General features: G+C 39.1%; 1 protein-coding gene across 5 annotated transcripts in view; it reads right to left on the bottom strand.

Moving 5' to 3' along the window:
• The window catches only part of DIP2C (disco interacting protein 2 homolog C), a 283812-nt gene that overhangs the window by 98161 nt on the left and 167400 nt on the right, over positions 1 to 18251 (bottom strand). For all 5 annotated transcript variants that reach the window (XM_065731518.1, XM_065731519.1, XM_065731520.1 and 2 more), the window contains 3 exons: positions 7760 to 7885; positions 6915 to 7124; positions 935 to 1066 (listed from right to left, as the gene is read on the bottom strand). In XM_065731518.1, the coding sequence (XP_065587590.1) occupies positions 935 to 1066; positions 6915 to 7124; positions 7760 to 7885 (468 nt within the window). The remainder of the gene's footprint in view (positions 1 to 934; positions 1067 to 6914; positions 7125 to 7759; positions 7886 to 18251) is intronic.

The raw sequence follows: 18251 nt of genomic DNA, 5'->3' as shown, positions 1-18251 counted from the left end.
GTGGGTTGTAGGCTTTGCCCCAGCATTTATTCTTAATTGCTCTTTACACTGTGTAGACATTTGTCCAGTATCCATCTTCAACATGACCAGCATCTTTGTATTACTTCAGCATGACCCTGCATTCCCCAGAAGTCCCTACAACCAATTCTATCTGCCAGCAATCTCCAAGGGCACCATGCTTGTCCATACATCACTTTGAAAAATACAATTATGAACAGCAGCATGGGGCAACAAGCACTTTTATAACATAATCCCACCAATCATCTCCCCACTTCCCTTTCCCTGGTAGAGTGCAAAATCTCTATAACATTCATGTCACCTGACCCTGAACTAATAGCTTTCTGTCACTGCATTGCAGAAATTTCAACTTCCCACCCTTCTGTAAGGCTGGCTATCACTCTTCTACCAAGTGGTTTTTATAGCTGAAGCTGCTGTGTTTAGATGTAATACACTCGGTCAACAATTCCACACTTTGCTGAGATATGGTTTAATATGTTTAAGAAAAGAGGAGCAGTAAATAAGAAAGGGTTTACAAATAACTGTTTTTCAAAAAAAAAAAAATACACTCAGAAAATGAAACTTCAAATATGACACTTTTTAAGATGTAGCCTTCCTATTATGTCATACTCTTGGCCCTTTAAAAAACAGCCCAGCTGTAGCCACACAGCATGATAAGAGTAGAAAAGCAGATCTAGAGAGATCTGCTGCTTTCATTTGCCCAGTGATTGCTACAGGGAATCAGCCCTGCTGATTAAAAAAATATTTCTTTATGTCAGCTTCTTGTATATCAGTTTATTTTAGGACTCCAAAGATGCTGTAACTTTTTACGTGTCTTTATGTCACAATTGTCCAGAAGAAACAAAGAGCAGACACATACAATAACTTTTGAAGATTACAGTACTCAAAAAGAAAATGATTTCCATTTACGACATACCATCACCGGTTTCCATAAGTTCTGCATTTCCATACTTTGGTGCCACCCGTGCCGTTGATCCTTGTGGTCTTTCTACTTGTATTGAGTGTTCTGAAGTGTACGTGGTAACATCTGGAGGGGCAGAATGATTTTCTGTGAAAAACAAGTTAAAAGGTTTAACCGTGTGCCTCTAGTATTGAAGGGCAGAAAAATAAAACAGAAAGAGCATTTGATTTTTTATTCACCATCTAAACAGGCACTGAAGTTAATGCACAAAATGAATGTATACAACTATAAAGTACATCATAATCTTAATATATCAAGTTTCCTTTGATTAAAACGAGAGCCATATATCTGCAAGCATTCAAGCAATAAGCTAAAAAAAAAAAAACAATATGATTAGGTTGTTGGTTCTCCATCAACATTTAATTTTATACTAAGTTAAAGTTTGTGGACAGCTTCCAGTAGAAAAGGACCTCAAAAATACACTCCTCACAGATGATTGCTTTAGTTTTTCAAAATAAAAACAATATGGCATGCTGTCAGTCACTAGCAAGCACCAATGCTCATTGCTTTTATAGCCTATGTGTTTTGAATGTGTCACTTTCATTTGAGAAAGGAAATCACTGGTTTGTTAAGAAAAAGAAACAACAAAAGAGCAACCACAGCAGGGTTGGAAACTAGGGGAAAGAAATAAAGTGGAAAGAAACATGAACTTTGCATTCTGCATGGACACTTGCTTGTCTACTATTTTTAGACAGAGCTATTTCAATTCTTCCGCACAACAAAGACTTTCCTTTCAGAAGGCAAACACAATTTGATCTGACTCATTCCAGCACTCCTAAACAATTCCACAGAGCTAATCTTTCTCTTTCATAGCCTGATAGCTCAGCATGCAATCACAGTTTGTTTTCACATGTTTTCAAGTCTCAGTGTCTATTACCTATGTACTGCGTACTATTTTTACCCTTTGTCTAATAATTTTTTCCATGTTTTTATCAGCTTTGGGTAGATGGAGATAAATACCATGAGCAAACAACTTCTCAGTTTATTGACATAAATGATTCCCAGCAGCCTCTGAGATACAAAACAAGATGAGTCTTCATATTGCTGCCACTGAAGGAAAGAGAAATGATCTCCATTTTATAATAGGGAAAGAGTCAAGACATGAAAATTCTGGAAAAAAACAGTACTGTGCAAATGCTACATTCAAGATGACTTTTTTTAGTAAAGATATTCTATGATGTCACAAATCTACTGAATCACCAACTTCCATTACAAAGTTTTATCTGAAATGTAACTATCAAGCATTTCCATGGGTCTTGAACTTTGGGTCACTGTAATTCTTGTGCATTCAATCACAAATTCATGCACCATCAGCAGAGAAAAAGAGTCTTCATGGCTATAAATATAGCATACAGTTGCTATATTAGATGTCTATTTTGCATATGTCAAATTTGAATGCATTATTTGACAGACAACCATCATGAAAAATTAAAATGATATTAATGTCTATAGTTGTTATTTAATATTTAAATGAACGAATACCTCAGACACTGCTGTAAGTGGCTGAAGAAAATACGAGATGCTTTACTGTGCCACTCATTTTGCAACCAACACATGTCCAGCTGAGCCTTTTGATTCCAATCACATCCACTCTTAGCATTTTACTGAAAGAACAACTTTATATTGTGTTCTAAGTGACCAACTCAAGTATAAAAATTTGGACAAAGAAGCTTATACTGGTAACTATTTGAATAATGTCTTCATTTTAGATGCCTTGTCATTTATCAAGTGTTTTAGACTCAGCACAATTTTTGCCCTTTCTTGCTAAGTGGCAGCATTTTATAGATTGCTATTGAATTACCCAATAAATAAGTCAATTAAAAAATGCTGACGTTTATCTTTTTATCTTCTACTTATATTGCAGTGCAGTTTTGCTATGCAAAATGGAGAGAGGAACATGACTAAGGAATGCATTGTACTTAGCTAGCTATTAGAAACATGAGAAACTATTCTTATTAGCTATAATTGTTTGCATCTCTCCAGCGAAACATTTCCATCTTTGAGAGTTTACAAGGCAAATTGGATTTGAGTTAAAGTATCTCCTTTCAGGTTTTAACATTGATAGGATTTCTTTAATGCATAAGAGAGAAGACACGTGACCTATAGCAACACAGACCACCGACGCTTTCCCTTCAGATCTATATAAATGAAATCAAATAATTCTTTGTGACACATGGCACTAGCAGGGTGAAATAAACTGGCAAAGAAGCATCCCATTCTTTTGTAAAAGGATTTCCTTTTGAAGAAGCACCACTGGCACATGAAAGTACCCAAAATGAGTTCTATTCCCTACACTGTCACCACAGCCTGGACAAAGAATGGGGTTTTTAGCACAGTCTGTACATCTGCTACCTATGTTTCTATTAAGAATCCTTATTTAACAGAACAATAAGGCCTGTCTTGCCCTATTTCTGTGTAGGATCTGCTAAACAGATGTCTTATCATAGCAGTATCTACAGTTGTAGGCTTCATCCGTTAGATTTACAAATCCTCAGTCAGTTCCCTTTCAGAGTCAGGCTTGGAGCAATGAAAATCATACAGACGAAAATTTGGTCTGAATGACTTCTAAAGAAAATGTTAATTATTACTTGATGCAAAATGTATTCTTTTGGGGTAGAACAGTCAATGCAGGTTTAGATTATGGATAAAATCTGTCTAAAGCTGCTTGGTCACGTGTCAAGTATCTAGAAGTAATGTTTGAGGTTTAGTTAAGAATAATCATCCCGATATATCTGTTGATTAAAAAGTAGGAACTGTGACATCTGTATGACTTCAAAGAATTTTCTCTATCAAACATACACATTCTTGCACCTCCTCTCCCCATCTACTCCAATATTCTTGCAGCAGAAGATCACAGACTGAACAGCTGTTTCCAATTAAGACCCCTCATTTCTGCCACTGGAGTCATATAACCTATCCCATTTCACGAAAATGAGAAAGAACCAATAATTCAGGGCACAGTCATGTACGGACAGAGGGTGTATGCTGACAGAGCCCCACATTCAAGGAGAAGCAGAGGTAAAGGAATAATTTCCAGTGGAACTCTAGAAGCACAGAAAGCACTATATATCTGGAGACTCCAGGAATTCAAAGAACATCCCTACAATGCTGTACTTGCACAGTAGTACTGTACTGTAGATCAGCTCCCTTTTGCCTGTATTAATAATATCCAAGTGACAGAGGCTATTTTAAGCCAGTCTTTTGTATCATAAGTTAATACCCCTCCTCAGATCACAGAAGGATTTTAAGGTTGCCAGAGTTTTAAGGTTGCCAGGTTCCTACCCCTCATGCCTTATGGCACATGTTTTTATACTGGTTTTAACAAAAACTTACATAGCTTTTAATTGGGATAGAGGCTGTTGATTTTCAAACAGAAACATATAAAGGAAACTTAAATTAAGAGTACCTAAAAAGATCAAAAGTTTTAAGTGAGATATTCAACACTTTAATCTATATAAATTTATCATCACTACATGAACTTTCTGAGCCCTGGGATATGTTTTCTGACCTTGACTTTTATGTATGTATAGGTTCAAAAAATATAGAAAAAATATTACCAACCTTATAAACACACCAAGTACTGACTCAAAAATGTAATGAGGATTAAATATTTTCTACAGCTAACACTCTAAGTTCAAGAGTTACCCAACACAATTTTGAAATCTATGCCAAAGTTAAATTTTTAAAGAGAATCCATCCTCTATTGGGCCTTTGACCATTATAAAGTAGCATAAGCCACAAAATTAAATAAATAGTATAACATAAAACACATATCATAGCTTATTCAAATTAACTAAATGATCCAGAAAAATGAACTTTGATTACATCACAATCAGAGCTTTGTATCAAATCTCTTCTCAGAACTGCATCACAGCACTTGCACTTAAGTGCAAGTTAAAAAAAAGCTTATTTTCATTCTGTGATGCACTCTGGAGGACAAATCCTAGTGGATATCAGAATGGAGGAGGTTTTTCTTTGTTACCATTAATGGGCTTTCCTATTCTGGAGGACAAATCCTAGTGGATATCAGAATGGAGGAGGTTTTTCTTTGTTACCATTAATGGGCTTTCCCATTGTCCCTTAAATTTGTACTTATCAAAATTAGCATCTTCAGAGCATGGCAGTATATTTTTAGATATTTACAGACAATTTCTTTCATGTAGGCTGATGTGTCTCTGGAGAATAACTCCCAGGACCAAACAGACATCAAGCCATGGGAATACTCCTCAGTTATCAACTGTGCAGCTTCTGTTATTTTTTCCGATGATCTTAGCAAGAAAGACTGATGGTAACCTTAAGTTCACAGTCTGAAGCTGTAAGCAAATATCAGTTATATTTTGTATCCAAATGACCTTTACATACATACGTGACATCCACTGTGGTACTAGAGAAGCAATTTAAGGTAACTTAGTGTCAGAATAAAAGTATACACTGAGGAAAGTTTATCTATTTCCTTCAATAGAGAGATCTTTCCAGTCAACAAAAAAGAAAAAAAAAAAGTAAAAGAAGTAGTGTTTTGCCCCTTCCAAAAAATGCTGACATCTTAATTTAGCTCTGAAAAGGCTGTATTATTTACTGCAAACTCAGTGATTATGAGAGAAGACTTACAGTGCTACATTTAAAATTACTGAAATGTCACACTATAAAGCAGCTATATTTGAAGACATATTAAGACCTGGTGTGTGAGTAATGTAACCTTTTAAGAGTTTGGATAAATTTAATTCTGTACACCATAATTTCCTCTAGCATTTTAAGATGAAGTCAGAGAAAATAACCAAATGCAATGATTAATGTGTCCAGGAAGGTATGTATTTCTGTAACAAGGTTCTAAGCTATTCATTTAGCACAAATTTAAGAATACAATATAATTTCTTCCCCTGTCTGCAATTCAGCAATTCCATATCATGGAACTGCTCATCTGAAAATGTAGGTGTTACATCAAGCTATAATGACAGGAAAAAAAAAAAGAAAAAGATATGGACTACTGTTCCAGAATACAAAATCTGGAACATTTCAGGTGTTTTCATGTATCTCATTACATATATTTGAAAAGGAATGATCAGCTGAGGAACGCTCAAATAAAAAATGCATTTAGTATGTGCAATGGAACAACATCCAGGCTGCTTGATCTGTTCCAATGCAGAGTTCACCAGCCCTTTATTGAGAGAGCCCAATAAACAGCCACAGCAAGAATGCACCCAAAGCAGATATTTCGCATGATTAACAGCAGATACTGGACAATGAAGACAGAACAAGCCTTGCTTTCCATGTGGTTAATCTAATATCACCTTGTTCAAATGAAGACCAATGGCAATAGCTCAATAACCAGAAACAGTTGATGCCTGTGAACCTCAAGCCCGTAATGAACAGAAAGTCTTGACTTCATAGGATCTTTCCAAAGGACACACACAAGCTATTAATAACAATACCAGTTCCTTTTTCTAAATGTACATAATAGTCTTACTTAAGGGTTATAACAGTTAGACATTCCAGCCCAAGTATTCTAGATTCCATTAATAAGATCGACTCTTAACAGAATTACCAAAAATCACTTAAGCTATGCAATTAAGCTATTGAAGATGTAGGAGAATCTTATGTGCAAGCAATTCCAAATGCTTCATGCATTTATTTTCCTTACTTTAGTGCTAAGTAATGAAATTCATGTGAATGCATATTTAAGATACCTGGGAGTCAACAACTAAACCTAGCTTGTCATAGCAGAAATTTACCCCTAAATCTTAATTGCTTTCTTTTCAAAATTAAGAACATAGGAATAGATGTCCATATTACAGACAGAAATTGAAAAGAAAAAAAAAAGGAAAGGAGAAAAAGCATTAAGGAAGACTTTTGTAAGGCTTCAAATAGCAGCATCAGCTGACAAGGAGAGACAAAATTCACATTAAACTGAAGATACTGAAAAGATCAGTATACTAACCTATATGTGTTTGAGCCATAACATCAGCTAGTCTGTGTGCAGCACCACTGCCTCCACTTTGTGTCGAGGAGGAGGAAGTGGTTGAGGTGGTAGAGCCATGGATTGCTTGACTGATCCAATGTTCCATGTTTATACTCCCCTGACTCGAGGTAGGAGTTCCCTGGGAGTCACCCTGCACAGAGCCTTCATCTTCTGATCCAGAAGAAGTATCTAATAATTAAAAACAGCCTGTTACTTACCATGCTTTTGTTTGTTTGAAGTACAAATTAGGCACATTCATCTCACAAATCTAAAGAAAACTGCCATTAAGAAAAACTCATGAGGGCAGGCAAACACAACAAGGAAAGTTTCTAAGAACCCTGAAACTAAAGTCAAGTGCTAAGTGTGCACTGAGAGCTTTCCCTCACTAATACCATGGCTTGTTTATTGCTCTACAAAAACAGCTAAGGATATAAAGTTTCTTCCTTTACCATGCAACTTGAGATCTTCTGAAGATCTCCAACTGCATATTAACAATAGAGTACACACAAAATATTTTCCCAGGTTCACTTCAGAGTCTGTAAAAAGCCCACCTAACAGTAAGAAATTGAGTCCCAGCTGGTTCTGGCAATGTAGTAAATTCAAAGAGAGGTGGTACAACAAATTGAAAAAATAACCAGAAGCATGAAAGATATGTTAATCACACACTACATTACAAGTTTATCACAGTTCAAACACAACTCAGTGTTATGCTCAGCGTGTTTTGGACAACATTTTTATTACTATCTATGAAAACAGGTAATTAGTTCATAGCAACAAAAACTGTCTAAAAATTGTTAATAAAATACACAAACAAAAGTGCTCACCTGGAGGTGTATAGGCATCCATTGATGTTTGCACCACCAACGAACGTCGCTTTGAGGGCATGGGGACTGCCATTTTCCTTTCTTTATGTTTAGCAAGGGCTGCCTGAACTGCTTCTGTGTGGACATCTGGAAAGAAAGAGAGAATCAAGGTAGTGTTCAAACAGAAAAAAACTGTTTGGGTATTCAGTGCATCTGCACACAGGTTAGCTTGTACTCCAGTGAGGTTGACAGCACCTATGAGATGATGAATGCCCAGGAACACATGGGATCTAAGAGGGGCTACACCAGTACTCCTCATGGTAGAAAAAAAGGTAATAGAGAACTGAGTGCTGCACCAATAAACAAGCGCTTTGAGCTGTACCATTCTCCCACAACACTTGCAGTGCTCGAGGAGTAGGAATCCTCCTTCCTTAGAGCACATCTCTGCTTAACAATGTTTTAAAAGAAGCTGGCACTTCAGCAACAATTACTGTTTTCAGTCAGAGCGTGGTGTATAACACTGTTTTGGAAATGAATGAGATTTCTAATTTATATTGAAGTCAAACACATTGAGTGAACAAGAACATCTGCTTGAATGGTGAGAGGTACAAAGCATCACAGCAGAAATGGCAGCAGGTCCCCCAGTCCCAAATCCTTCTCCTGCCTTTGTCACTTGACTTGAATTGTGACAAAAGAAGTATCATGACAGGTGGCCAGATGTGCAGTGAGAACCACAAGCACTCTGAGCATGAGTCTTCTTCAAAGGTGAGTTATTTACACCCAGCTGGTCCCCAGTATGAAGCAGGTCTACTTCTCAAGTGAACTTCCCCAGTGCAGAGCTTCTCGACTCCTCATTCATCCATGCAGCTTATCCAGGTTAGAAAAAAAGCCATTTATCATGTGTATTTTGATAATTTGATAATATATATAACATATGTAACACATTTTGATAATTACCTTGTTTGATGCAAATCTATTAACAAGTATACACTGAAAAATACCTGACCTCCATTTAATATCTTGCCCTATTTGTGTATTTCTATGGTCTTGGGAAAGATGTGCATACACATACTAAGCAAAACACATGGTACACAACAGAAGTCACTTGTGGTTAAACAACTCACACACAGTGACCATCTGGCACACGACTGGATGAATATAAGATGATGCCTTTTAACCTCTTGCTGTTAGCTGTACAAATTGCAGCAACAGTTGTGTGCACAACTCTGCTATGACCAGTGGTGAAACAAGAGCGTGGTAATGCAGTCTAATCCAGAGTGATCCCACTTCTGCTGCCTCTGCTTGGAGGCTGCCCTTGTAGGGTTGCAGCATGCAACCTATTTCCTACTCGTGCAGAGATGTGGTGGCAGCTCTGACTGGGCAGTATTCCCTGAGAAAAGCAACATACAAGAGGAGAGTATAATGTGTACCAATGTTACTTAAAGAGCTGCTAACTGGACCACGTCAGTGTACGTGTGCTGCTGTACACAGACTGAGAAGAATGACTGGAGGCATTAGATGACACATAACTGCTGCTAAGCTGCAATGGCTCATCTGTAATAGTGTTCCCAGGACTTAAGCACCTGTCAGTGGAAGCAGGGGAGGAGTAAATCTAAGAAAAAGAACTTTATCAGCTGCTCCAGTTGTTTTTTGCTTTTGTTTTAAGCTGTGAAGAGAATGAGTAAGTCAAAGCAAGACAAGCAAGTAGAAGAGCTGGAAAAGAATACTCAAACAACAATAGAAGAGCCATAAGGCCAACAGACCAAGACAGAGGAAGATGACAATGACAATTGACATCACACCAAAAATGCTTCTATCCTGTGAAGTCACTGCTTTAGAGCAGAAGGTTTAAATTCTTTCTTATAATTAAAACCTGATGAAAAGTTTGATGTGAAAAATATCAGACTAAGGGAAAAAAAAGCAATGTAACTCTTTACCCAAAGGCATGTCCTCAAGATAAATTCCTGCCTGCTCACTCCACACCAATCCCATTCATGTGCTCAGGACTGAACATAATCACTGATAGTCTGCATTTCTTATCCAGCAAATGGAGGAAATTCTTGGTTTTCACTGAAAGGACAGAAATTAGATTTCAAGCATCAAAACTGACCTTCTCTATTTTTTTTTTAAAGCTCTGCAGCAATCTTCTGAGGAGAATAAATGTTGCTGATCAAGACAGTAAGAATTACTTGCACTTTATTGGATTTGGGATTCTTGGGTATTTTTTGGCTACAAAGATTAGGAAGGAGATGAGGTATAACTATTGAGTTCTTCAGAAGTTTTTTAAAAGAAGATCACTGAAAAAAATCATTATTAAAATGCTTAGTGACAGCTGGACAGTGAATCTTAACTTGCTCATTCTTGGATTTCTTTTTAATGCTTTTTTGACGCAAGAACACAAACCTCTCAGCATAATTAAAACACACTTCGCAGGGTTTTGATTTTCAAACAAATCCACAGGAGTCCGGGGATTGAATTGTTTTCTTAATAAAGCACATGCCTGACATGTTTATTTGTAATGTGTTACTGTGGAATAAATCAAACGGGGCTGTTAAAAAAAATAAAAAAAAAGAAAAGCAGGAAAGCTTAAACAATGGAAAAGATAAGAAACTCTGACTAAGCAATAGGAAAGTTGGGGAGAAGGAATATGCACCCCTGCTCTGGCTCAGCCTGCAAGGTTGGCTGTTCTGATTGCTCAGAGGCAGAAGGTTACCAAGAGAAGACAGGCCAGATGTTCAGAAAAGCCTATGGACAGACAGATCAGAGATGGTGGAGGGACCACCAGCAAGACTTCTGGTGAGAGAGGAAAAAAGGCAGCAAAAACAGTGCAGCTTGGGTGAAAACTCTTTTGACAGTGTTCAATCCAAGGAATAAAAATTCTTTTGGTGAAATGAAGTGTATTCAAGTACATAAAAACAGGCTAAAGATAAGATACAGGGAAGAATATAATACATTGAAAAATCTTTTTGAATGAAAAATTATTGATGGGTTCTGAAGGTGCTCTGCAATCCATTTAGACAGTCTGGTATGAAGTTGGACTTGTTAACAAACAGAACTGAAGCCATTCACACCCAGAGACTTGGTCCCAGACTCCCAAAGAAAGCAGAGAGATGGAGGAGAGCCCAGACTGGTACTTAACAATTGCAGTTGAGAATAACACACCAGTTCCAACACATCTACCCTGTAACCTAGGGTTGGTGACTAGAATCTAGGCTAGACATGAGCCTATAGTCTAGGGAAAGTTTGTTCCCGCCAGTATCAGCTACAGGGATGTGTTTCCCATACATATACTTTTAAATCTAAATTGAAACATCCATTTCTCAGCAAAAGGTGACTGTGGTGTTTTGCTTTTTATCAATGTGAGGAAATGTGGTAACTCTTTGCCTTCAGCTGAGTGAAAGATTGACCACAGTGCCCAATATATTGCATATGGATTCTTCTTTCTCAGCACTTGCCCACAGTCCTTGCAGCTACTGACAAAACACAAGGAGACTTGCAAAGAGAATTTGTAGAACAGTGATTGGAAGCTCCCTGTACATTAAAGGGAGGAATAGCTGTGAAAAAACACTAGGGAAAAGCATAATGAGGGTGAGAAGCCATAACCAAGTTCCCATGAGGCAGGAAACTGCTTATCCCACCAAATCCCACCAGCACAAAGCAGTCTGCATTCTCCACGTATCACACACAGCATCTGCAGTGAACATCATATCAGAATTTCAAACTGACTCTGGCAGGGTGATGGCCCTTGTCTTGCAGTTCTGACAAAAGCGTCTGAAATGTCTTCTCAGTTTACTCTGGCTCACTCAGTTCAACTGAATCCATCAAATTGTGATTGAGACTGCTTTAAAATACAGATTCTTCATAATTTTTCCTGAAAAAGAAAACCCTTTAAGTATGAAGATTTTGCCTGGAGAAGTCACACAGTTTCCTCATAGTGTGGTATGCTACAATTTCTCACCCTTTATAAACTTCTAATAGTTTCACGCACAGATACACCTTGATGCAGTTGCACTCAAGCCCTGTGAAAAGCCCCAGGTCTATATGGAAAGAAACTGCTTTTAGGTGAAATGTTCTTTTATGTAGAAGTCTGTGACGTTCTAACTGCACTGTTAGAGCTGATGAAACGAATCCAGGTCTGACCCTTCAAAGCACTCCTATAGCTAACAAAATCTTTACTGTTCCCACCTGGCTTTTCCAGAAGAAAGACTCAAGAGGAAATCTAAAGCAATGAATAAAAAGTATCACCATCACTATCTACAGCAGTAGGGGCCACCATGCAGTCCCTTATCTGCCATTCTTCCCCACTGTTTCAAGCAGACCAACGATACATTGAATTCAATTTGTATGTCCTCAACAAATCAGTAAACAGGAAAAAATAAAGCGACATGCTTACCTTGAGCTGCTGCAGAGTACCTAGTGTTCATTATTCACCCCAACGACTACTTGTTACAGCCTGCCTGATAATTCCTAGCAAATTTTGGCAAGTCTCTTGCATTTAAATATGTATTTGTATTTGTTTACTCTCTCCTTTTGTTTCCTACAGCTGCTAGAAAAGCATTCTTCTAAAGCATATGTTCCTTGTCTGGCAGAGAGCATCCCTCTGACCATACACTCCACCAACAGAGACATCCCATTCCTGACTTGGGCTAGATATAGAGCCTCTCAGAGCTCAGAACTTCAGCTGCATTTGCTCCACAGGCAGGTCAAACACTCACCATGCTGTAAGCAATCTGATATCACCTCATGGGTCACAGATCCGGGCGGTAGTTCAGCAGGGATCACAACACAGGGCGCTCCAACCATGGCAAGCATCAGCTATATTAAACATCTCCACATTATAAAACTGTTCCTCACAGTCACTAAATAAAACACATCGCTAGACAAAAGAAAAAGTGTCTTCTGTTGTTCTTAAATGAGACCTTGCAATTGCATCAGGTAGTTCTCTTGCACCCAATCTGTCACTCAGACCTGTTTCTTCCTAAGACAAGAAATTAGACCAGTTGGTAGTTTTGCATTGCTAGAATCAGGACAGAAGTCTGTTCCCACCTGTGTTTCAGATTAAATATATAACTTCAATTGTCTTTGCCCCAGTCTTCAGTTTCCCAGTAATTATAAAGCCCTGACACTCTGTATGTTACTTTGCTTGCTTTTCTGCTATGCCAAAAAATGTCATCTTTGACACTCAATTATTGGGTGTTTAAGAAACACAAAAATGGGAAAACAAGCTGTTGCCAAATTTTTGCTGTACAGATGCAGGATGTTCTAACAGAATTCCAAGCACAGTCTGGTTTTCTAGATCTGTAGCAATTACATTTCTATCTCTCCCTTCAGAGAACTTAACCCTGAGGGAATAAAACTGCTGGGAGACATATCTAAATGTGATCTGAATTCATTCCTTTCATCTCTTTGTCCCTTTTGTCTCATGTAAATCCTCCCCCTTGAGCTACTTTTGTCTTTTCTTGAGTGGGTCTTTGGAAACAATCTTTCTTTCTTTGCTTTCCTAGCCAATTCCTGCTAAAGGAATGGTACGACTGGGAACAGGACTCTCCCACTGACTCCAACAAGGTTCAGCATCCTTACTTTGTGTGGGATAGTTCACAGAGTCACAGAATCAGAGAATCATAGAACAGTTTAAGCTGGAAGGGACCTTTAGGATCACTTGGTTGCAACCCCCCCCCCGGCCTCACTACCCTCATAGTAAAATATTTCATCCTAATACCTAGTCTAAATCTACCCTCTTCTAATATAAAGTCCTGTCACTACACTCCTCTACAAAAAGTCCCTCCCCAGCTCTCCTGTAGGCCCCCTTCAGGCACTGGAAGGCCGCTACGAGGTCCCCCTGAAGTCTTCTCCAGGCTCATGAGCCCTAGCTCCTTCAGCCTGTCCTCGTAGGGGAGTTGCTCCAGCCTTCTTAGTGGCCCTAGATCGCCTCTGGACTCAAACCAACAGCTCCATGTCCTTCTCATGTTGGGCGCCCGAGAACTGGCTGCAGTACTCGAGGTGGGGTCTCATGAGAGCAGAGCAGGGGGCAGAATCACCTCCCTCGACCTGCTGGTCATGCTTCTCTTGATGCAACCGAGGATAAGGTTGGCCATCTGGGCTGCAAGCACAGGTCACTCAGGATGACATCCCTTCCCTCTAGAGTGTCAACTGCACCACTCTGCTTGGTGCCATCTGTGAACTTGTTGAGGGTGCCTCATTCATGGAGTGACACATTATTAAGATAAAGGAGGTTGGTGCTCTGTGATAATAAGTTTAGAATGCCAAATGATTTTTAATAAGGGGTTATTTATGTACATATAACACAAATTTATGTCTTATTTATACTGTAGGAAAGGATCAGCCCTGAAGTCAGACATTAAACTAATGAGTGAAAATACAAATAAGTCTCTGCTTCAGGGAGGTCAGCACCTGGGGCTGCATCAGCTGTAAGAACAAGCAGAGACAGTTTGCAGGAGGCAAGCGGAACAAGGATAGCTACAGATGCCCCAAACAAACTGCAGCAGCAGAATCACATCAGCTTCTGTGTTACCACAGGACAGCAACTGAGACAACGAGAAATCAGCCTCCCAAAGGCCACGGACACTCACCATTAAAGGCTGAAAATTCTAGATAAGGCAATGCTAAGTATAGCAACAGTAAGTGAAGTAATTATACAGAGGAAAGGTTGGCAATTGCTGCTTTACAGGAAACTAGTATTTGAAGGCATGAAAATCTCTCATGAGTTTAATCAGACTTTTGTTGTAGCTGCCATGGAAACGAAGGATATACTGAGAATTCATTTCCTAATACGTGGCCTGTAAATACTCTGAGTAGAGATAATCTGGAAGCTACAACTGTTGGAAATGCAACCGGAACACACTAAACAGGGTGAGACACAGTGAACGTGGTATCATCGGAACAGATCACAGTTTGGGTTTGTCTTCTGATTGTCCTGGGCTGACAGCACTGGATGTATTTTCAGGCATACAAACAGCAAGAGATTTCACAACAATTGCTGTTTTTGTCCAGCACAGATTGGTCCTTGCAAAATCATCTCACTCCTTGGAACACAAAAATAAGTGAGTCCATATAACAAGGGATCTTTGTCAGAACACTTTCACAGCATCTCGGGGCGTTAAGATGGGAAAGCACACGGCCTGAAAAGTGTGACACCTCATTTCTCTCCAGCTGCAAGCAGGTGTGCCATTAATTCTGAAATATGGTATTCACACAATGAATACCCAACTGAATGCAGGAACATCTGCTCTAATAAGACATCCATTTATATGAGGGCTGTGGAGGTTACTGACAGAAACAAACTGCTGCTAACACTTCAGAACACTATTTTAGTATGTAAGTTTCAGTCTTTGGGACACTTAAACTGGGTTACTACTGGGTCTTGGGTTTTACTGGAAATGTGGATGTGCAAGGGGAAGTTCTGCTGACTTGTAGTGAATTTGGGACAAATTCCGTCAACCTGAACAATTTTTGACAATGAAATATCAGCTTTCTAGTAAACACTTGCACTCCCACAAATGTGCCATGATAAAGTCCTGACTCTTCCAGCAAACAAATTTCAATGGTGCAGGAAACCTTGGTCTGGGCAAAGGGCTGTGCCACACAAATACATCCTTCAGGTGCTGCTGAATAACTACAGGCGCAAATGAAGAAAGTGAAACGTATGCCGTCATGTGCTCAGAAGGCTTAATTCTGAAAAAGCATGGCTATCATTTTGCAGTTTGGATCACAGTAGTGATAATCCATAATCCTGAATGGAAGAAAAAAGCTGAATATACAATTGGGAAAGCTGCATGGAGAAATCGTGAAATGCAGAGGATACATGATGGAAACAAAGGATACAAAACTGAAGACTGAACTTATGACTCCACTGCTAGTTTTGCTGGAGGGCATAGTTTTTGCTTGACTTTGGAGCTTTCAGGTACTATAATAAAGTTGATATAGAAATGTTTTTTCTCTAAACTCTGAAATTTAAAATTATACTAACTCTAATCATAAGTGAAATAAAAAAAACATGCGAGCCGCCCACTAATAACTTCCATCCCTCCATGTATTTATTATCGCATTTGTAATGCAATCTGGAAGTCAGCTTCGCATAGTGACTTCATCTCAGGCCCCCTTATTATGTGATCTGAAGTAAATCAACTTTCTATTCATTTCTCTCTGGAGATCCTTGAGTAATTTTCCTCAGGAGTTCTGCAATTATCCTTACAAATTTTTCCGCTGGGTCAAAAGCAAGGACATGGCCATATGAATTATATCTCTGCAAAAGTTCACTTTCAACTCGTTTTTCCCCTGGTTGAGTTGTAGGTTGAAATTAAGTTTAATAGCAAGCTAAATCAAACAGGAGACAAATTAATTTCTGATTAAGTGTTCTTACAGTTCAGATTAACTTTTTCCAGTATCTCTTATTCAGCTGAAGGGTTAATACTTTTTTTTTTTCTTACACTGAGCAGCTTTAATACATACATTAAGTCCTGCCAGGATACGTAGTACATTCATAATCTTTTCTTTCTCCTTATTCTCTGGAGTAACGTTAAATGGCAATGGTTCAATAAAAATAATTCCTTTTATCTTCCATTTCCATTCGTTCTTCCACCATGTCCTACAAGTCCTATATTCTCATAGAGTAATTCAGTTTTGTCTTCCATTCTAACTCTTTTTTTTTCAGTTCTAGGAAGAATACAGATTGAAACCCTGAACATCTTTTCAAAAATGCAAAATATAAACTACCCATATGTTTTAGAATCTCTGTAAGGTAAGCTGTAGACATGCAAAAAGTCAGCAAGCTTTGTTGCAGCTCATGCTCATGCTTACCTCATGGTCACTGAGAACAAACACGTGGTGAGGTGTGTACTGAAGTGCACAGAGCAGAGCAGCTCAGCTTCCCTGGGTCTGCTGCCAGCCCCTCTTCTAGGACTGGAATCTACAGGGAGTGTTGTTTCGCTTCTAGCTCCCCTACTTCAAATGCCCCTCAACCCTATCTTGGAATGATTTGTGTTGAAGTTTAATGATCTCATGCTCAGTATAAGCCGCTCAGTCTTTTCCCTGTTGAACTGCAGTGTGGGAAAGGTGGCTCCAGAATGTGAGCTGGGACAGAGTTACAGTTAGGATGCATTTGTTTTGGCAATATTTCCAAAAATCTCCTATATTAAGATGCCTTTTAAAAGAAATGCTGAGTGAGCTTGGAAAATGAACTGTTCTCCGCAGTGGTGGAATCTCTGGGGCAGGGGCTGGCAACCCTCCAAGAATGGTGCACTAGGCTGGATTTTTCTTTCTTGTCTTCAGAGGTTAAATGAATGGGAAAAAATTCACCATGAGTGAGTGGAAGAAGGGAGATCCTTGCGCCCAAGAGTAAGGGTGCCACAACCACCCATCACCAGCAGTGTGTTTCCTCTAGGATACCAGCTGAGAGATGCTGATTCCACATATGGTGTTTCTCAAAACACTCTATTTCTCAGCTGCCAACCTTATGCTGATCTGGTGTATGCCCTTTAAAATCTGTCCATGTGGTCCATGTAGCACATGTGCTCCCACTTGCTGGTCTTCACTCCAGGATTATGTGAACACTGAGACACAAGTGGTGCAAGTTCAGCTATGCTGCTTCTTCTCACATCACTTCTGGCATCTGCAAAAATCAGTTCTCAGAGCTCACTGGTCTCATTTCCTTAAGCACTACAGTTGTTCCAGGCAATGCAAAATGCTGGACATCTTCAAGGCCTCTTAGAGATCTCAGGAGAAACAAGAGACTTAACAAACTTGGCCCAACTTATCTCTCATATTCTCATTTCATCAGAGCAGAATTCTACAGCAGAAATCAGAATCAAGAGACAACACCTCATATGTGTGAATCTGATCATATTACAGAACATTTCCTAGCATTTAATGATAGACTTTTTGTTTCGAATTGTTATGTGTGCTCAGATTTTGTCTGCTTATGTCATCCTTTTTTGTTTGTTCTTTAACTGAAAAGCAACAATTGTAGAAACTGTAAAAGAGAGACTCTGGTATTCAAGAGAGTGCCTGGCTTTCAGCACCAGGATGGAGAGCTAAGGCTTTTTGCTCTGGAGTACTCTTAAAGGCAGCAGGGAGATCCCTTTGGAAGAACGAAGTTGGTAAGGACTTGATTTTCATTTCTCCAAGTACTGAACACCCAGCTAAGGGTGGGTAGCATACTTGTTCTCCAGAGAGGACTTTTGTAAGTGCTTGCGGTCTCTGACAGAGAGTTCTGCTCTGAACAGCCACAACTGGCTGAACAACATCGATCTGATGGAGATTCACTGTGATCAAGAAAAGCTTTTCTAATAAAGAGGATCTGACCTTTTTTACCCATGGGGTATCGCATTACAAACTGCCACAGCTGCTGTACTGAGCTGCAGCCTTTATGTGGCAGTAGAGCCCAGCTCTGCTTCAGACAGCACTGAAGCTGGGTCAAACTCGAGCAGCAGGGCCACTCTGGGACTGGCTTACAGATCACCATTTTAAGCACCCAACAGCGTGACCTTCCCTCCCA

The sequence above is a fragment of the Cyrtonyx montezumae genome, unplaced genomic scaffold (assembly GCF_038088225.1).
Source record: "Cyrtonyx montezumae isolate F1298 unplaced genomic scaffold, pur_monq_1.0 scaffold_14, whole genome shotgun sequence".
Lineage (NCBI taxonomy): Eukaryota > Metazoa > Chordata > Aves > Galliformes > Odontophoridae > Cyrtonyx > Cyrtonyx montezumae.
This window is presented reverse-complemented; position numbering and strand designations above follow the sequence as displayed.